The following is a 22,438-nucleotide window of genomic DNA, read 5'->3' on the forward strand; positions in this document are numbered from 1 at the left end:
GATTCTTAGATTTGAGATTTCTTTCAGAAAGTGGTCAGGGAATTCTTCCAGTTTTATTTTCTCCTCTTGATCAATAACATCTGGGCAGTTTTCTCTGATAAATTCTTTCAATATGCTGTCTAGGTTCTTTTTTTTTATCCTGGCTTTCAGGCAGTCCAATGATTCTTAGACTATTTTTTTGTGCATCTATTTTCTAGGTTAGTTGTTTTTCAGTGAGAAATTTCAGATTTTCTATTATCATTTTTTCAAAATTTACTTTATTGTTTCTTGCTGTCTCATGAAGTTGTTAACTTCTATTTGTCCAATTCTCATTTTTAGTGAGCCATTTTCTTCTTTGAGACTTTGTACTTCCTTTATTAGGTAATTATATATATAATAATGTTTAAGACATTATATTTTCTTTTTTAGGAAATTATTTTCTTTAGTAAGTTTTTGTTCTAAACTGTTATTTTTTCTGTAATTTTCTTTTCTAATTTTTCTTCTAAGTTTCTTTTATTTATTTATTTGTTTATTCATTCATTCATTTATTTATTTGTTTATTTTTTCGATATCCTTTTTTGGAGTTATTTCAGGGATTTTATTTTGGACTCAACATCCTTCCAAATTTTCCTTTGTGACTTTACATGTTTTCATTTCTGTATTGGTGTCTTCTTTGGAGCTTATATTTTGGTCATCTGTCTTGTTGTGATATTTTCCTGACATAAGGCTTTTTATCAGTCTTTTGCTAATTTTTCAATTATTTTTCCACTTGATTTTATGTTTAGGCTGAAGGTTAGCTTCATTCCTGGAGTGGAAGAAATACTGTTCTACAGTTGTACTGTTTCTTGAGTCAAGTCAACTATCTTGGTCTCAGATTGAGCACTCTTCATAGTTGGCCTGCTGTGTGCGGGTTTCAGCTATTCAGTTCAAGTGATTGGGGATAGTTCTGCCCAGTCCCACCAAGGCTGGCCTTTGTGGCCTGAGTTGCACCTACTTCTGCCTGTACTGAGTCACACACAGCTTCTGTTCCAGCTGAATTATGCAAGGCTGCTTTCCTCCCACTGTTGTTTGTTGTATATTACATTGGTTTCTGTTCTTACCCTGTGGTTGGATTTGGTTGTGGTTGTGGTTGGATTGAGTCAGTTGTTCTCTTTCTCGTGTGTTTGTGGTCTGAATCCCACTAAGGTTTGTTCATCACTCCTTTCTCATATCCTGATGAAATGGAGTACTTCTTTTTACCTATTGATGTTGTTCTGAATTGGAGCATGGCTTTACCTCTCTGTTAGTTCTGAGCTCCAATATTTGTTTTCAAGTGTTTTTGTTATTCTGTGATTGTTTTGATGGTGATTTGGAGGTGTTTTTTGAATGTTATTTGTATCTTATATATTCTATATGTACTCACATTATTGTATTTCTCCCATGTATATAGTTACATAATTCTGTAATAGATACAAATTCTTTTGCATCTTTTTGTGAATACATGAACTATGTTAAAATCAAGTAGAAAATGTTTAACCATATTGTGACTTATTTCTATTCACTGTTAATTGATACTTTTCTTTTTCTTTTTTCTTTCTTTCTTTTTTGGGGGAGTAGGCAATTGCATTGCCTCCTATAGCAAAGTGGCCTTACCAAAATGGGTTTACACTCAATACTTGGTTTCGTATGGATCCATTAAATAACATCAATGTTGATAAAGATAAACCTTATCTTTATTGGTAAGTAATTTGTTTAATTTTGAACCTCTTTTTAAAAATAAATTTTACTTATACCATTTACAATTGTATATTTATGTTAAAGTGAATAATTCACATTTGTATATGGTTTATTAACAAAGCAATTTTCCCCCTTTAACAATTCTATGAATTAGATTATGTGCAGGTATTATTATTCCATTTTACACATGAAGAAATAGGCAAAGGAAGGCTAAATGACTCAGCCAGGATTACACAGACACTTAATAACTAGATTTGAACCTAGATCTTCTTACTAAAATAAGATGCTGTTTCTATGTTGCTTCAAATATGTAAATAGACAGTATATATCAAGAGAAAACTAAGTCCATGGTTTGTTTTTTTTTTCACATGAATTTGAAAACATTTATGTAGTGATTTTCTGGCTTTACTGTTCCAAAGCCAGGTCACTGAATCATTCAGTAAGAATTCTAGGCTGTATACCTAAGTAATTATGAGTGTCTCTTTCTAATGCTCCTGTCTTTAACTCCCATTCTGTTCTTTTTTCCCTACTGTTAAGAGCTAGTAATTAACTTCCCAGTTCCATTAAAACAATGAACACCTATTATATTTTTCACAAGATTGTTTATTTTGAAGATATACCAAAAATAGAAGTACAGACATTTCCTCCAATAACTGTGGGATATACTCTTCCTTATACTGTTTCTGACCCTAGATGTCAGAGGTTTAAATTTAATACTTGGTCAGGAATGTATTGAGATCTTTACATTACTCCATCCATACTTAGGCATACTTTAGGGGAAGATAAAGTTGTAAAACTCCTTAGTGAACAATGAAGGTACTTAACTAATACTTATAGTAAGCAAAAGCCCTTAAGCTAGGTCTATTTTTAGATCTAGTGTAAAAGGGTGCTAAGTACCTATGAAGGTCAAATTAATCACTAAAAGGTCAGGCAACTTGCAAGGGGCAAGCTTAACAAAGAGGTGTGAAGTACTCAGAGATATAATCTACCCAGAGAAGGTGAGAGCTAAAAACTAAGAATGGGCTGACCTAGGAAAAGTGTCTACTGTGATTGGTAGACATGTAAATTTAGGGGAGGTGACCCAAGAGAAATTTCTCTTTAAAAGGAGCTGTCTGAACCAGTTCAAGTTAGTCAATTGAGTTCAGCTTTGGTAGCTGAATTGGAGGTCAGGAGTCAGAGGAGGCTGCTGGGTCTATGAACACTAGAGTTTTGCTTGGAAAGATCTTGTGGTGAGTGATTAAAGACTGACTTAGTTTCTCTCTTAAAGAGAAAGGCCTACTATTTCCTCTTACACTGTCTCTTTCCCTTTCCTGAATTCCTTCATTTATATTAATTAAAATATCCATAAAACCCAGCTGACTTAGGTATTTCCATATTTGGGAATTTTTCCCATGACGTCCACTTATTTTTGATATAAAATCAAGACACTAAAAATTATCGTGGTCACACTGAGCTGTTTAAAATCCACAAAGAAGATGCTTTTAAAGTGTTACTCCACATATGCCAACAAATTTGGAAAAAAAAGAGTAGCCACTGGATTGAAATATATTAGTTTATGTCCCAATCCTAAAGTAGAATAAGGCCAAGGAATGTTCTAATTACCAAACAATTGTGTTCATTTCACATATGAGCAAGGTTATGCCTAAGATGTTGGAAGTTATATCTACTCTTTGACCTCACAATACCACTACTAGGTCTGTATCCCAAAAAGATTAAAGATAGGAGAAAAGAATCAATCTTTGCAAACATTTATGGCAGCTCTTTTTGTGGTGGCAAAGAACTGGAAACTGTAGGGATATCCATCAATTGGAGAATGGCTGAACAAGTTGTGATATGTTCTTGTAATTAAATGCTATTGTGCCATAAGAAAAGATAAACAAGATGATCACAGGAAAATCCTGGGAAAACTTATATGAAATGATGCAAAGTGAAGTGAACAGAACATGGAGAACATTGTACACAATATCAACAATAATGTATAATGATCAACTGTGAATGACTTGATTATTATCAATAAGGTAAGGATCCAATACAACTGCAAGAGACTCATGAAATAAAAAAGATATATGCTACAACAGAAGGAAAAGATGGAGTCAAATGCAAATTGAAACACACCATTCTTTACTTTTATTTCCTCTGTAATTTTTCTGTAGTGTAAGCAATGTTTTGTTTCACTATATGATGAACATGGAAATATGTTTTATATGATAAATATATACAACATATATCATAATACCTGCCTTCTGTGTGTGGGGGAGACAGGGGAAGAGGGAGGGAGGGAGAGAAAAAGGATTATAAAATATCAAAAAATGAATATTAAGAAATAGTATCGATATGTATCCTGGGGGAAAAAATAAAAGTTGTGACAAAAAAGAAAAACTTGAGGAAGAAGAGAGAAAAAAAGAGGAAGGAAAAAAAAGGGAATAGAGTAGAAGGAAGAGCAGCAAAAGAAGGCAGGAAAGAAAAAAAATGTTGTAAGTCAGACTCCAGCAAATTGTGAATGAAGAAGTAGTTGAAGAGCAGGTTAGTTTTCAAATAAGCAGAGAGAAGCTACCAGGTAAACATGGTGGCAGTCTAGACACAAGACTTGCCTCTCTTCAGCACCGACCAATATAGAATACCAAAAAAAAAAAGACCAAGAAACCAAATTCATGAGAAAGAAGGGACTCTACAGTAAGGCGCAGCATTGAAGGTATGTGGGATTTGGGCATTTTCACACTATAAGGGGGTGAAAAACCTCCCTCCCAACCTGCGAGATTATCTACCCGCCCTCCTCCCCACCTCCAGAGCCAGAGCCAGTGCACCCCAGAATCAGTGAGTGAGGGGAACCTCTGAAGTGAGTAAGGGGCACCTCTAGATTCTTGGGAGCTGACTAAGACGACCAAAGACCTACCCCTGAGAGCAGATGCAGGATGAAGAACGCAGACTGTGGGTGCTCCTGGAAAATATAACAGAGAAAGGCAGCAAACAGCAGAAGTTGTGGAGATTTGAAAGTGTGCCTCAGGTGAAATCCTTGCTCCTTAGCTCCATACACAGAGAACTTGCCCATTTCACTCAGATTTCTGACTAAAAAGGGAAGGAAAAACCTCCACAGTGATGGCAAATTATACCCAGGAGGAAGAACCTCCCTCCATGAAAATCAGGAAGAAGGGGTTGACCCTGTAAAATTTTTATGGAGGAAAAACCCAGGCTACAAAGGAAATACAGGAGGAAATTCAAATAAACTCAAAACCTTCAAAAAAATGGAAATTGTCCACAAGCTCTTGAAGAATTTAAATTGGAGTTTATCAAAAAGATGGAAGCCTTCTGGCAAGAAATGTGGGAAATAATTCAAAGCGAAAATAACAGTTTAAAAGACAAGAACTCCAAATTGGAGAGACAGCTGGAAGCCTGGAAAAGCAGGACAGATCAAACCAAAATGGAAAATCACAAGATTATAGTGGAAAATCGGGCCTTAAAGGCCAGAAATTGGGAACTGGAAGAGCATGATCTTGCAAAACAGCAAGAATTAATAAAGCAAAGTCAAAAGACTGACAAAATAGAAGAAAACATAAAATATCTCACTGACAAGATGACAGATCAGGAAAACAGAGCAAGGAGAGACAATTTGAGAATCATTGGTCTACCTGAAAATCCAGAAATAAACAGAAATCTTGATATCATACTACAAGAAATCATTCAAGAAAACTGCCATGATGTTTTTGAACAAGGGGGAAAAATAGACATTGAAAGAGTTCATAGAACACTCTCTACACAAAATCCCCAAAAGACAACTCCGAGGAATGTAATTGCCAATTTCCAAAGCTTTCAAACTAAGAAGAAAATTCTGCAAGAAGCCAAAAAGAGACAACCCAGATACCAAGGAGCACCAATCAGGATCACACAAGACTTGGCACCTTTCACACTAAAGGACAGCAAGGCTTGGAACATGATATTCAGAAAATAAAGAGAATTGGGTCTTCAACCATGGATCACCTATCCATCAAAACTGACTATATACTTCCAAGGGAAAGTATGGGCATTCAACAAATTAGAAGATTTCCAAGTATTTGTAAAGAAAAGACAAGAACGAAGTGGAAAGATTGATACCCAAGAACAAAGATCAAGAGAAACATGAAAAGGTAAATAAGAAAGTAAAGAAAAAGGGGAAAAATGCTTTTTTATTCAAACCTTTTTTAAGGGCTATAATTAGATCAAATTATGTATGTCAATATAGGGGGAAATGTTATTTGTAACTCTCAAAAATTATATTCACTATTATAGTAATTTGAAGAATCATTCACAGCAAGAGATTGGGGTAGTAAGTGCTATAAGATGATATGAGAAAAAAGAAAAAAGGGGGGGAATCATAGATGGCACCAAGATATACTTGAAGAAATAAAATGAATAGCATAATCTTTATCATACAAAGATACGCATGGGAAGGGGAGGGTGAGAATAGTTTATAAGAAGGAGAGGAAGAGAGTGCCAATAGGTAATACTTAAACCTTACTCTTAATGAAATCAATTCTGAGAGGGAAGAGCATCTAGATCCACTGGGGTCTTGAATTCTATCTTATCCTACAGGGACAGTGAGAAGGGAAACTAAGGGGGTTAGGAGGAAGGCAGTACAAAAAGGGAGGGAAAGAGAGGGGGTGAACTCAACAGACTCTAAAAAAACAAGATGGCAAAAAAAGGGAGGGGCCAGAAAGGGAAGCATATCAATAGAGAGGATTAGGGGGATTGATTAGAAGTAAACCACTGGTTTAAAAGGACGTAGCAAAAGAAGAAGGGACAGATCTAGGAGAGGATATCAAAATGCTGGGGAATACAGAAGTGACAGTCATTACTTTGAATGTGAATGGGATGAAATCACCCATAAAACGAAAAAAATTGGAGAGTGGATTAGAATCCAAAATCCTACCATATGTTGTCTACAAGCAACACACCTGAGGAGAGTAAATACTCATGAGGTTAGAATCAAAGGTTGGAGCAAAACCTATTGGGCCTCAACTGAGAGAAAGTAGGCAGGAGTTGCAATCATGATATCTGACAAAGCCAAAGCAAAAATAGACCTGATGAAAAGGGATAGGGAAGGTAAATACATCCTGATAAAAGGGAGTATAGACAATGAGGAAATATCACGAATCAACGTGTATGCACCAAATGGTATAGCACCCACATTTCTAATGGAGAAACTAGGAGAATTGAAGGAGGAAATAGATAATAAAACTATACTAGTGGGAGATCTGAACCAACCACTATCAAATTTAGATAAATCAAATAAAAAAATAAATAAAAAAGAGGTAAAAGAGGTGAATGAAACCTTAGAAAAATTAGAGTTGATAGATATATGGAGAAAAATAAATAGTGACAAAAAGGAATACACCTTCTCAGCAGCACCTGGCACATTCACAAAGATTGACCATACACTAGGTCATAAAAAAGTGGCATACAAATGTAGAAAAGCAGAAATAATTAATGCAACCTTTTCAGATCATAAGGCAATAAAAATAATGATCAGTAAGGGTACTTGGAGACCAAAATCAAAAATCCATTGGAAATTAAATAATATGGTGCTCCAAAATCGGTTAGAGAACAAATCATAGAAACAATTAATAATTTCATTGAAGAAAAGGATAATGGTGAGACATCCTTTCAAACCTTATGGGATGCAGCCAAAGCAGTACTCAGAGGAAAATTCATATCCCTGAGTGCATATATTAACAAATTAGGGAGGGCAGAGATCAATGAATTGGACATGCAAATCAAAAAAACTTGAAAGTGAACAAATTAACCCCCCCCCCAAAAGAAAACTAAATTAGAGATCCTAAAATTTAAGGGAGAAATTAATAAAATTGAAAGTGAAAGAATTATTGAACTAATAAATAAGACTAGAAGCTGGTATTTTGAAAAAACAACAAAGAAAATAGACAATGTATTGGTCAATCTAATAAAAAAGGAGAGAAGAAAATCAAATTAATAGTATCATAGACGAAAAGGGAGACCTCACCTCCAATGAAGAGGAAATTAAGGCAATCATTAAAAACTATTTTGTCCAATTATATGCCAATAACTATACCAATCTAGGTGATATGGATGAATTATTTAAAATATAAATTGCCTATATTAACAGAAGAAGAAATAGAATTCTTAAATAATCCCATATCAGTAAAAGAAATTGGATAGGCCATCAAAGAACTGCCTAAGAAAAAATCCCCGGGGCCTAATGGATTCACTAGTGAATTCTATCAAACATTCAAAGAACAGCTAATCCTGATACTATACAAACTATTTGACATAATAAGCAAAGAGGGAATTTCTACCAAATTCCTTTTATTACACAAATATGGTACTGATTCCAACGTCAAGCAGGTCAAAAACAGAGAATGAAAACTATAGACCAATCTCCTTAATAAATAAAGATGCAAAAATCTTAAGTAGTATACTAGTAAAAAGACTCTAACAAGTTATCACGAGTGTTATTCACTTTGATCAGGTGGGATTTATATCAGGAATGCAAGGATGTTTTAACATTAGGAAAACCATCCACATAATTGACCATATCAACAAGCAAACCAACAAAAATCACATTATTATTTCAATAGATGCAGAAAAAGCCTTTCACAAAATACAACTCTCATTCCTATTGAAAACACTATAAAGTATAGGAATAGAAGGGTCCTTCCTAAAAACAATAAACAGTATTTATCTAAAAGCATCAGCCAACATCATCTGCAATGGGAATAAACTAGATACGTTCCCAATAAGATCAGGAGTGAAACAAAGATGCCTGTTATCACCTTTATTATTTTATATTGTTCTAGAAACACTAGCAGTAGCAATTAGAGAAGAAAAAGGAATTGAAGGTATTAAAATTGACAATGAGGAGACCAACTTATCACTCTTTGTGGATGATATGATGGTCTACTTGGAGAATCCTAGAGAATCAACAAAAATGCTAATTGAAATAATCAACAACTTTAGCAAAGTTGCAGGATACAAAATAAACCCACATAAGTCATCAGCATTTATATATATATATATATATATATATATATATATATATATATATATATATCCAACACATCTCAGCCTCAAGAATTAGAAAGAGAAATTCTATTTAAAATCACCCTAGACAATATAAAATACTTAGGAATCTATCTCCCGAGACAAACACAGGAACTATATGAACACAACTACAAAACACTTTTCACACAATTAAAACTAGATCTAAACAATTGGAAAAACATTAACTGCTCATGGGTAGGATAAGCAATCATAATAAAAATGATCATCCTACCCAAATTATTTACTTATTTAGTGCCATACCAACCAAACTACCAAAAAACTATTTTACTAAATTAGAAAAAAACATAACAAAGTTCATTTGGAAGGGCAAAAGATCAAGGATATCCAGGGAAACAATGAAAAAAACTGTGAAGGAAAATGGTCTTGCATATCTCAAAGTATACTATAAAGTAGTGGTAATCAAAATAATATGTTACTAGTTAAGAGACAGAGAGGAGGATCAGTGGAATAGACTTGGGATAAGTGACCTCCGCAAGATAGTCTATCACAAGCCCAGAGATCCCAGCTTTTTGGACAAAAATCCACTATTTGATAAATACTGCTGGGAAAATTGGAAGACAGTGTGAGAGAGATTAGGTTTAGATCAACACCTAACACCTCACACCAAGTTAAACTCAGAATGGGTGAATGAATTGAACATAAAGAAGGAAACAATAAGTAAATTATGTGAACACAGAATAGTATACACGCCAGACCTTTGGGAAACGAAAGATTTTAAAACTAAGACTTAGAAAAAGTCACAAAATGTAAAATAAATAATTTAGATCACATCAAATTAAAAAGTTTTTGTACAGAGAAAAACAATGTAGCCAAAATTAGAATGGAAGTAACAAATTGGAAAACAATCCTCAGAACAAAAACCTCTGACAAAGGTCTAATTACTCAAATTTACAAAGAGCTAAATCAGTTGTATGAAAAAAATCAAGCTATTCTCCAATTGATAAATGAGCAAGCGATACGAATAGGCAATTTTCAGTTAAAGAAATCAAAACTTTTAATAAACACATGAAAAAGTGTTCTAAATCTCTTATAATCAGAGAGATAGAAATCAAAACAACTCTGAGGTATCACCTCACACTTAGTAGATTGGCTAACATGACAGCAATGGAAAGTAATAAATGCTCGAGGGGATGTGGCAAAGTTGGGACATTAATTCATTGATGGTGGAGTTGTGAATTGATCCAACCATTCTGGAGGGAAATTTGGAACTCTGCTCAAAGGGTGCTAAAAGACTGTTTGCTCTTTGATGCAGCCATAGCACTGCTTGGTTTGTACCCCAAAGAGATAGTAAGGAAAAAGAAATGTACAAGAATATTCATAGCTGTACTCTTTGTGGTGGCCAAAAATTGGAAAATGAGGGGATGCCCTTCATCAGGGGAATGGCTGAACAAATTGTGGTATATGTTGGTGATGGAATACTATTGTGCTCAAAGGAATAAAAAACTGGAGGCATTCCATGGGAACTGGAACAGCCTCCAGGAGTTGATGTAGAGCGAAAGGAGCAGAATCAGGAGAACATTGTGCACAGAGACTGATACACTGTGGTACAATCGAATGTAATGGACTACTCCATTAGTGGCCATACAGTGATCATGAACAACCCAAAGGGATCTATGAGATAGAACACTATCCACATTCCGAGGAACAGCTCTGGGAGTAAAAACACCGAAGAAAAAGAACTGCTTGATTATATGTATCAAGGGGGTATGATTGGGGATATAGATCCTAAATGAACATCTTAGTTCAAACATTAATAGCATGGAAATAGATTCTGATCAAGGACACATGTAATACCCAGTGAAATTGAGTGTGCTCTACTGGAAGGGTGAGGGTAAAGGAGGGAGAGGGAGGAATAGAATATGATTTTTGTAACCAGGGTATAATGTTTGAAATTGACCAAATAAAATTAAAAAATAAAATAAACAAAATAGCAGTTAAAATGGAAAAAGCAATGTTGATTCTATTGTGTTTAGCTTTCCTTATAGTCCAACAATAATAGTCATATATTGCTACTGGCATAGACATATCTTTGACTATAAAGACCTTTGTGGTGAGGTCTCTGCTTTTTAGAATACTGTCTAGATCTGACACCATTTCTATTGCTTTTCACTCTATTTACCAGTTTACTTTTTGATATTAAGCTTTAATAACAAGGTTTTCTTCTTTTACCTGTATAAAGAGGCTTCTTAATTCTTCTTCACTTTCTACCATCAGTGTGGTATCATCCTCCTGACTAAGACTATTGATATTTTTCCCATCAACCTTAATTCTAGCTTTTAATTCAGTCCGGTATTTTGTATAATGTATTCTACATATAAGTTTAAGGAATAAGGTATACAGACTTGTTATACTAATTTTCCAATCTTAATCAATTATTCCATGCTCAGTTCTAATTGTTTCTTCTTTGCCCACATAGAGGTTCTTCAGAAGTTAAGTAATTTGATCTGGTATTCACATTTCTTTGTGGACAAGTCACATTTTACTGTAATCTACATAGTTAGTGGCTTTAGTCAAAAAAAACATAATATGATGTTTTTCTGGAACTCCTTTGCTTTCTTCATGATCCAAAAAATGTTCTCAATTTGGTCTCCAAAAAAAGTGATGTCAGATCTTGACAGTATACTAAAAAGCAGAGACCACACCAACAAAGGTCTTTATTGTCAAAGCTATGTCTTTTCCAGTAGCAATATATGACTATTATATTTGGACTATAAGGAAAGCTAAACAAAATTCTCACTAGATTCCTGTGATTATATCATTGACAAAAGGACTTAAGGGAAGCAGTTTGAACTGTAAGGCTGGTCTTTAGGTGTGTCAGCCTGAAGAGACAGAACCAAATAGCTCTGAGTGTCAGAACTTTTCTTCCTCTCACTGTCTACTGCTAAGACTTTTGAAATTAAGAAAGCTAGAATAGATATAACATAGACAGGAATAACAGAAATCCTCCACCAGCATGTGAGGCCTGGCCTCAGCTCTAAAGCTGAGAGAAACTCAAACCTCATCTGGGGAATCCCTCTTCCCTCTTCCCTGATACCCTCCCAATCCAACTTGTTTTTAAAATATATCTTTATTTGAATATCACAGTCAGATAAGAGGACTAACATTTCAGGGGACATAGAGGGAGATGAACCTAAGGACAGTTAACTATAATGGTTCTTATTGGACCCCTGCTGTGCGACCTTGGTCTGGGGGACGCTTGTCCTTCAGGAGGGTCCATGCTTACCTGCTCTGAGGTGTCTGTAGCATTGTTCTATAGAGAAGAAGTCCTGTCAGGCTATCATAAGTGGCCCATTTCTCAGGAACCCTATTTTTCAAAAATAGCCTCTCGGCAAGGGGCATCTCTCTCCTTTTATCTCACAGGCAGCCATATACCCTCTCTCCCTTCAACTCCTCCATTCCCTATTACAAAACCTTCCATATTCTCTGTTCATCAATCCACACATTTTCCCTATAAATATTACATAATCAGTACTTAAAGAAATTCAGACTGTTCAACGGAAGATCAAATCTTGAAGCTGAAGTTTAAATGCTTTGGCCACATAATGAGAAAATAGGACTTATTAGAAAAAAACTCTGATGTTGGGAAAGATTGAATGCTGATGGAAAAGGGGATGGAAGAAGATAAGATAGATAGATGGTATTGCAAAAGCAATGCATATGAGCTTGGATGGACTTTAGGAGATAATGGAAGATATGTTCCATGAAGTCATGAAGAGTAGGACACAACTGATCAACAATATTAAAGGAATTGTGTGTGTTTTAAGTGGTGGAGATACAAAAAAGAAAAAATGCATATAACTATAATCTCAGTGAGTTTACAATTCTAAGGGGAAAAGCAGTACATAAAAGGGAGCTAAAAGGTTGGGAGCTATAAAGGAAGATACCCACAAAGACATTATATCAAAGTTCCACCAAAGTTCCATTATATATCAATAATGCCACCTTGATTTGTTTATAACTTCATAAAGGGAAGGTGAAAAGGAATGGGAAGGTAACTTGCATTTTAAAATTATCAGCTATATTCCAGGCGCTGTGGTAAGTGCTTTAAGCAGATAATATGTCATTTGATACAATAACTCTGAGAGAGAAATGTTATGATTCTCCTCATTTTACATTTGAGGAAACTTAGCCAAATAAAGATTTAGTCATTTGCCCATAGCTATAGTGTTTGAGGACATATTTGAACTTGGGTCTTCAATTGGAAGTATCTTTTACCTACATTATATTATTTGCTACTTCCCATTAAAAGCTTATCCTAAACTCATGAGTTATTAGTTTTTCCTTAAATTGTCTTGTGTTTGTGAATCAGTATGGATTTCTTAATAATAGTCAGGTAGAATGTGGGTTGGGACTTTATTCATTTTAAAGTTATGTTACCAACACCTTACCTTGCAGCATGTCTTGCTTTATAAGCAAATTTGCAAAGGAGTGATTATTTCCTTTGTATAGGGAACTTGCCAAGTGGGAACTTCTCCAATAAACAATAGGCTATGCATCAGTGATTTAGTAAGTAAATTTTAGGGGAATTTCTGGTTGACTAGCTCTATTATTACTGGGCAGATTATTTAACCTTTTTTGTGGCTCAGTTTTTTTTTTCATTTGTAAAATGAGGACAATAAGATGTCTTAAAAGATTTTTGTAAGAATCAATTGAGATGATATATGTGAAGATGTTCACAAAACTTAAAATGTCGTCTAAATGTGATTTACTGTTATTCTTATTTTTTCACATTCTTCAGATGGGCCTTTGATGGTCAGGCCAGGACTTCTGTCAGTATTTGTCAGCCAGTAATTATTGTTATTCTCTATACTTGAATACAACATTAAAATATTCTATCATTCTTAACTTTTCAGTAGTTCAAATCTTTGCTTTTCTGCACTCTGCCCCAAACCAAAACACTCAGAATTTCAACATGTTACAGTTTATTGTTTTGTCTGTAAGTATATGCCTGTTCTTTTCTGCTTGCCAAGTTGTGTGTACTTACATGCTTTTAATAGTAATTTGATACTATGCAGTTTTATTCTCTCTATTTCTCTCTCTTATAGTTTTCGTACTAGTAAAGGTGTTGGTTATTCTGCTCATTTTGTTGGCAACTGTTTGATAGTCACTTCTCTGAAGTCAAAGGGCAAAGGTTTTCAGCACTGTGTGAAGTATGATTTTCAACCACGGAAAGTAAGTAAAAATGAAAATGATTTTGGATTGTTTCTATTAGGTGAAATATTTTTATTACCAAGGCTTATAGAATAAATTGTAAAATCTGTTGAATTTTAGGTATATTTTTCCATGATTTACAAGTTCAGATGGGGTAAAACCTGAGAAAGAAACCATTCAATAAATAAATCTGTGGGCTCCGATTTTTTTTTTTGGATTCACATTATATTGTAATTAACAAAATAGAGACAAAATCTTTGCAGGAAGACAAATTTGATGTTGTTGATTCTTATAGCTTATGAATGAGACCAGTTAATTCATAACAAAAATGATAATTATTTTGAGGAAACAAATATATTAAATAATCCCAAAGATTAAGCTGAAAGGGACCATTTAGTTAAATTCATCCACAAATAAGAATCCTCTAAATATCATAGCTGACAGAGGACATATTATTTGTAAAGCATTTTGTAAACCTTAAAGTGTTATAAAAATTGTTGTGATGTTGATGATGATGATGATAAGTGCCTATTTGGTCTTTGCTTAGAAAGGAAAGCCATTCTTTCTCAAGACAATTTCTTTCAATTTTAAATGAATCTCATTATTATGAAGGATTTTTTTTTACATGAATATACATTTTTCTCTTTGGAGCCTAGACAGTGATCCATCTGGATGAACCAGAACAAAATCTGTTTCTTCTTCCACATAACATATCAGCTATTCATATTGAAAATTGCTCTCACATTCCCCTAAAGTTTTTCCTTCATTAAATCATCCCCAGTTCTGGACTATCCTTTACCCTTTATGTGAAAAGCTATAGTGTAAGATATGAACAACAGACTTATTCTTGAATATATGGGCCATGCCCCAGTTTACACAGAAATCTATAATTGCCAAATCTAAATAAAATGACAGCATATTGTGAAAGATAATTATTATATGTCATCATCACCTTTGACTTTTGTTTAACAAAATAAACTAACACTATAAATTAAACCACAAACACTGGTGGAATAGTGTTATCCAACATTGATCTTATGATCCCTCTGTGTTCTTCCATTTCTCTGGAAAGGTAATTTGATATTTTTGAAATAGAATTAAATTTTTATTCATTGTCACTTAAATTAATGTGTGACAGCACTTTTAATGAGTCAGGAATAAATCCTAATGATAGAGTTGCATTATTTGTAAGATATTTATGATTTGCTAACTTTGCTCTGATGACTTTGAAAGACAGGGAAGTATAGCAGAACTAGTTTTTATTTGATAAGTGATATTTTTATTCCTCTTAAGTCATTTATTAATTCTAATGGTTTTAATGACTTTAATGTTTTACCATATCTTGCAAATGGACACTTTTTCTCCTGATGGATTCTATTTTACTAGAGAAACTAGGTTATTCCTGAGCTTCTTCACCCAAAGAGAATTCATTCCACTTTGTTTGACTTTATACAAAATAAATTTGAGACAATCTTAAGGGATGAGAAAAAAGGAGGCCTAAGAAAATATCTTGAAGAAAGTGAGATTTTTAAAAGTTTAGATTTGAAAGAAGCTGAAAGGCAAAAATGAGGAGAGAGAGCATTCTGGATATAATAGACAACCAGTGGAAATATCCTAGATATGGGCAATATAAAGTTCCTTGTATAAGAAGGTCAATGTCACATGAATTTCAAGGTATGTGGAGGGGAATAAGATGTCAGAAAACTGGAAAGGTAGGAAGGAGCCAGGTTGTGAAAGATTTTAAAAGCCAAATTTATCTTTGACAGATAGGTAATTCAAACCACTGGAATTTATTGCATTCGGTAGTTAAAAACATCAGTGAGATTTCCAGTTCATGTGACCAACAAGCTAGAGGACTAGACATTTTTCCTGCTCCTTGTGAGCTTTCAAAGATATCTATAATAGGAATCATGCATGAGATAAATCAATTTTAGCTATCTTCATGAATCAAGAACACAAAATAATATTTCAGTGAACTAGTAACAGAAAAAAAACTAGCCCCCATCTTATAATATGTTTTCTTATTACCTCTTCCCTCATCACTGACCACACTGTACATTATAACAGGGCTACAATGCAGAACCAGACATGTAACAGAACTCAACTTTATGGTTGCAGAAAACCAAAAGGTGGCAGATTAACCAGGCTGAGATAACAATATGGAAACTATCTGTTCTCTAACAATGGTTATCCAGAGAACTAAACAGAGGAAACTGAGAAAGGACATGTGATATTCAACTAAGCCTGAGAGAAAATGTCCAACATCTAGCTGGGCGAATTTCGTCCCCACATATGAATTACACCTGTGATTTACCTGGTATGGGAAGAAACTGAGAAGGTTTTGGGGTCCAGCTCCCTGGTAAATTAGCATCAAATGAGTAGGTATAAGAAAATGAATGAAGGGGAATTTAAAAAAAACCAACAACCTGAAATTACTGGAATCATTAGTTGCCTCTTCTGGAGGAAGAAAACTAATACTTTGAGCACAAGCAAATATACCAACAGGAATGCTATTAATAACAGAAGAGAGTATAGCCTCAGAAGAGCTAAAAAGAGTCCAGACATCAATGAATAAAATTTGAAAAACAATGGAAAATTAATTAATATTCTATTAGGGAGAATACCCTAATGATTCCCAAGACAGAATGGAACCATAGCAAGATATGTTCCTAAATAATTTGAAAGAGAAATATAAACTTTGGAAGTAGAACTTATGGCCTACAAAGCAGAAATAATAGGAGCAATAGTAAAACAAGATGATTTCATTGTTAGCTGTTTAGAACAGTTTCAGTTGAATGTTGAAGTCAGAAGCCAGCCTATAGAGAATGAGAGCAGACACAGCTAGGTTGCTCATTGGATAGAAAGCCAGGCCTGGACGTGGGAGGTTCTGGGTTCAAATGTGACTCTGGACAATTCTTAGTCATGTGACCCTGGGCAAATCACTTAACTCCCCCTCCCCATTGTCTAGCTCTTCTCTTTTTACTTGGAATCAATAAATAGTATTGATTTTAAGATGAAAGGTAAAAGTTAAAATAAAAGATTTTCAAAATACTGTTCTCTCCTTGTTCTCTTCTTACCTGTTTGAACTGGTTTCAGACAGAAGAGGTAGAGTTTTGGTCTTAGTCTCCCTTGATGTATCTTTATCCAGATTTTTTCTAGCTGATTATAGGGATCTCTCAAGGTTATTTCATGAGTCCCTTTTATTTTCATTCTATATTTCCCTTGGTAATCTCATCAAATCCCATGGATTTAGTTATTTGATTTTCAGATTCATTTGTTTAGCCCTAACCTTCTCCTGACCTCCAGTTTCACTTTTCTAATTGCCTATTAGACATACCAAACTGGATATCTCATAGACTTCTTACTCTCCACATGTCAAAAACTACTCATTTTCTTTCCCTATAAACCTCTCTACTTCCCAATTTCCCTATTAAGTTCCAGGGCACCCCCATATTCCCAGAAACCAAGGCTCACAACTTATATTTCATCCTTAACACCATAGTTACTGTCCTTTTGTTCACTCCTTCCACATCCAATTAATTGTTAGGCCCTTTTGTTTCTATCTTCATAACATCTCTTGTGTACACTTTGTTCTCTCCTCCGATACTACCACCATCTTACAACACATCCTTATCATCTCACACTTGTATTATTACAATGGTTTTTTGGTTAATCTCCCTTTCTGAAATCTCTTTGTACACCAGTCTGTGCATCCAAAGCTGTCAACTTCACCTGAAAAAACAGATCTGACCACATCTTCATACCTCTTCCATAGTCTATTGGATAGGAGATGCAGTGATGCTGCCCTCTTTGCTATTCATTACACCAGACTCTCTTATCTCGTAACCCCATGCATTTTTACTGGCTGTCCCCCTTGCCTTTCACTAACCTCTGCTGCCTGACTTCCATGCCTTCCTTCAAGTCACAGCTAAGTCACCTTCTGTAAGAAGTCTTTCCCATTCCTCCCAAATGTTAGTACCTTCTCTCTGAAACTATCCCTAGTAGTAATATTAACAGTGATACAAGTGTATGTGTCTTTTTTGGTTATAATTTTTGCTTGTTGTCCCCCTCAGTAGACTGAGCTACTTTAGAGCAGGAGGGTATTGGAAAAAAATCTTGATTTAAAAAGGAATGAAGGCCAGGCTTAAGGTGTTAGCATTCAGAATGGAATTGAAAGATAAATGCGAGGTTTATTCTGAAAATACGATTGCTAAAACTGATGTTCAGGAAGTTGGAGGTTAAAGAAAAGTTGGCTATAACTCTGAGGTTATTAGTAAAACAGCAGTAGTCAGATCAGAAAAAGAGGTTTTACAGAGAAGAGGAAGAATTTAGTTTTAGATTATAACATCTTAGATATTTTTCTCTTAGCTTGATATGAATAAAATATAGAACATACCCATGTAAAGATTTTTTTAAACTGTATTATGTGGTAGCCATAAGATGGGAATTAATATCATTTATTCTTATTCACCTATATCTATTTATAACAAAGACTCAGAACAGTAAGTATTTAGCAATTACCTGACTGAGTAAAGCAAACTACATTATCTAGTCTGAAATACATTATTGGAGTCATTTGCTTTAAACTTGAATTATAATATTTTTCTATCATAAACTGAATTTTATTTGATGTGATATAAGCATTTTAATCATTTTTATTCATTGTAATTGATTAAAATTTTATTAATGTTCGTTGTTGCCTTTTTTCAATTCCCTTAAGTGGTACATGATCAGCATTGTTCATATCTACAACCGTTGGAGAAATAGTGAAATACGGTGTTATGTTAATGGTCAGCTGGTTTCATATGGTGATATGGCCTGGCATGTTAATACAAATGATGTAAGTTTATTATCTTTTGATTATTAAAACTTATCTATCACTCTATCACTTGTTTTGGTATTTTAATGTGACTAGAAATGAAATGGCAGTGATCATTGTCTGAAAAATTAAGTACAAAGAATATGAACATTATTTAAAGAAAGTTAATGGTTTTGCAACTCTGCTTCTAATTCATGTGCAAGTCAAGACATCACCCAGTGATGTCATTGCTCTTTCTTAACAATGAAGGATGAACAACTGCCAAAAGTTTATTTGATTATTCTTATCTATTAAATTTTTATTGTGCTATTATATTATGTTTTGTAGTTAAAGGGGAAAGTATTTTGTTTAGATGTCATTCAAAAGATGAAACTGCACAAAGACAATAGTCATTCTCGGTCACCCAGAGACTACCACTATAAGATGTCATTCAAAAATAATGCATTTGATATTTTATATATACATATATATACATACATATATACACCTTTTTATTTTTAAACAGAGCTATGATAAGTGCTTTCTTGGATCTTCAGAAACTGCTGATGCAAATAGAGTTTTCTGTGGTCAACTTGGTGCAGTTTATGTATTCGGTGAAGCACTCAACCCAGCACAGATATTTGCAATACATCAGTTAGGACCTGGATATAAGGTAGTAATTAGTATCTTATTATAATTTCTATGTGCAATATGAAACTGCATATTTAAAATGTTATATAATATAGTACCTCATAAAAGTTCTAATTTAAATTAAACTAGGAGCCATAATTACTTTCGTAAATAAAATCTGGCATTCTCAACCTTATAAAATTTCCATTATTCTTTCTCTCCTTAAGCATTTTTTGCCCTCATGTTCTCATGTGGTAATCCTTCATTGAATTTTATAATATTGACAAAATATTTTGGTGATTTGTTATTCAAAAATAAAAAAAACCTGATAAAATATGAGTCTAGAAAATAATTGTTAAAACAGTGCATTAAGGAGTTAAATAAATTTTTAAAAATACATTTTGAATTGATTTCATATTTTTTAGATTTAAGGTAAAGAGGAAACAAAAAAAATGAGAAAAAGAATGGAAATGAAGGTATTAGGTAACATTGTCTTATGCATAAATAATTGAATTTCAGTTCTCCCCATGCCTAGCCCCAGGAAAGACTATACAAAAAACTTAATACAGCTAAAATATCTTACAAGTTTGTTTACTTTCTATTCTGCCTATATTAAAATCTCCTATACTTTTATAACTTTTGATAAATATAATTATTTTATTGTGCTTCTACTTAAAGTTTTTAGACCATTTATAGAAAATTTATTTGTATCATGGTGGAACTTGAATAGGAAGACATTGAAGAGTCTCAAGGGATTTTTAAAATTTAATTTAATTTAATTTAACTTTGAACATAATGATATCCCAAATGCTACCTTATTATAAGACTATGTATTGCATTCCTTACTAAAGTTCGTAAAGACCTGTTGTACTTCACAGATATGACTTAATTTTTAACAAAAATTAATATTGAACTAATAAGTTCTAAGTGACATAAAACATTGGTTCCAAATTTTTAGAAACATTTCTTTCTTTACTCTCTGAAAGCAATATATCATTTCAAAAGGTCTTTTACTAATGCTTTCCATTTGATTTTACCTATTATATTTGCTATAACTATTTTAAAATATTTAAATTAAAATATTAAAAAATTATAGTTTCTTAGGCAAAGAATTTTACTATTTTAGTGAATATCTCAATACCACATTAATACTTAGATTATATCAATTCTATCCTTTGCATGAGGAGATAATCATACTCCATTATAGTTGGGGAGAGGTAATAAGGCACAGTATAAAACTCACTGTCTCTGGTGTTAGAGGACATGGGTTCAAATCCTATCCTTGATGCTGAGTACCTATATGACCTTGAACAAGTTGCTTAGTCTTCTTACGGTTTCTTACCTGGAAAATAAAGGAGTTAGACTAGATGACTTCCATTTCCAAATATTTCTTTGATTCTGTGATCATCTTCAAGGTCTGGTTTTGAATTTATTTTCTAACCACAGAGATTAATTTGTTTTTCTGTTTATCTCTTGATTTCTCGTGATACCATTTGTAAGATATGTGCCTGGAAGCATAGATATACTCTATAATTATGGAACAATTGTGTCATTTGACTTTTGGAGTTGAATCTATTAACTTCTTCACTTTATACATTTAAGCCTCTTATCTCCTCCTTACTTCCTGTAGTGTTCTTACCAATTGACCTAAGGTGTCATGGACAGTCCTGGAACTAAAGAACCATCTTGATTTAATGAAGGCAAATTTTGGCTACATTATAGTTCACAAAAATCCTTGAAGTAAGATTTACTTGGTTGTGCTAAGATTGTGCCTCTTTGAGATTTAAAAGTAACATTTTTTTCAAAAAAGGAATATTATTGATTAAAGTGTTGGGTATGACATTTATTACTTAAAACTTTCAAGTCTATGGAATTAAATTCACTCTTAAATTAATTGTATACAAGTAGGAATACAGAATTTTTGTATTTTGTAGCATGATTATATTACCACTATATCCTTTCTTCTAGTTGCAACCAGCTGAACTGCTGGGTTATACTAGTGATCTTTACTTTGCCATGTTTTGAAAATAACAAATTTGTGAGCACAATCCAAAATGAGAGAAATGTTAATAAAAAATTGAGTTGTCAATCAAAAAATGAAATAATTTAGTTTTAAACATTTTTATTTATATTAGTTTAATTTTGGTTCTTTGAACATTTGGAGTTTACTGATGAACCAATGGGATCATCTTCCTTGGAATGCTGTTTTTTTATTGTAATCTTATTCTTTGAGAGCTGAGCCACTAGTATAGATGTTAAGGACCATATTTAATTAAGTTCTAGGATTGTTTCCTAATCATTATTGACCATTTACATAGCAGTTAAATGCTGCAACAGAAAATTTAACAAATATTCTTCATGGTTTGGCAAAGATTGGGCATTTTAGTTAGGAACATTGAATCTTAGAACTTAACAAGATCTTACAGTTCCCAAGTCCATCTTTTCATGATTTGCAAAAAAAAAAAAAAGAAAGAAAGAAAAAAGAAAACCAGCACCCAGAGAAGTAGCTTACCCAAGGTCACAAGGTTAATGTCAGATTTGTAAATGTTCCTAATTCATCTTGATTTCTTGGTCTAGTGCATTTTATAAAATACTATGATAAATTCTTTGTTATTTATCCTCACATTACAGAGATGTACAGAGGTCTTCAGGTGAACTTCCTGAAGAGAAACAAAGAAATTCAAGTTATTGGTGAAAATTTGAAAAATAGGAATAAATAAAAAGGATCACTATAGTTAAAATTGAAATAATTAAATTAGTTTAAATTTTAAATGAGATTTATTGACTATTGCTACTTTGTAAAAATATGGGAGAGTGAGAAAAATTATCATAATGTTAGATTTTTTTGCTTTTGTTGTCTTACTTTGAGTATTTTATGTAAAAATAGTCATTTTAATATTTTGATTTCTTGTAAATCTTTTTTGCTTGCTTTTCCTTTCATTTCATTTATATCAGGAACTACTGCTCAGGAACCAGTATATCAATGTAGATCACCATCTTGATTGTAATTCATAGGATTAGAGTGTTATCCAGAATATGATTTCCCCAAAGTAAAAAAAACTAATAACTTCAATTCTTTTTGAACCCTGGGCT

The 22,438-nt window shown here is 33.4% G+C and overlaps 1 protein-coding gene across 7 annotated transcripts in view; it reads left to right on the forward strand.

Annotated features, from left to right (window-relative positions):
* NBEA (neurobeachin) overlaps nucleotides 1-22,438 on the forward strand; it is an 829,579-nt gene that overhangs the window by 133,744 nt on the left and 673,397 nt on the right. For all 7 annotated transcript variants that reach the window (XM_056794740.1, XM_056794741.1, XM_056794743.1 and 4 more), the window contains exons 5-8: nucleotides 1,576-1,697; nucleotides 13,812-13,938; nucleotides 18,638-18,757; nucleotides 19,242-19,388. In XM_056794740.1, the coding sequence (XP_056650718.1) occupies nucleotides 1,576-1,697; nucleotides 13,812-13,938; nucleotides 18,638-18,757; nucleotides 19,242-19,388 (516 nt within the window). The remainder of the gene's footprint in view (nucleotides 1-1,575; nucleotides 1,698-13,811; nucleotides 13,939-18,637; nucleotides 18,758-19,241; nucleotides 19,389-22,438) is intronic.

The sequence above is a fragment of the Monodelphis domestica genome, chromosome 4, assembly GCF_027887165.1.
Source record: "Monodelphis domestica isolate mMonDom1 chromosome 4, mMonDom1.pri, whole genome shotgun sequence".
NCBI classification, from domain to species: domain Eukaryota; kingdom Metazoa; phylum Chordata; class Mammalia; order Didelphimorphia; family Didelphidae; genus Monodelphis; species Monodelphis domestica.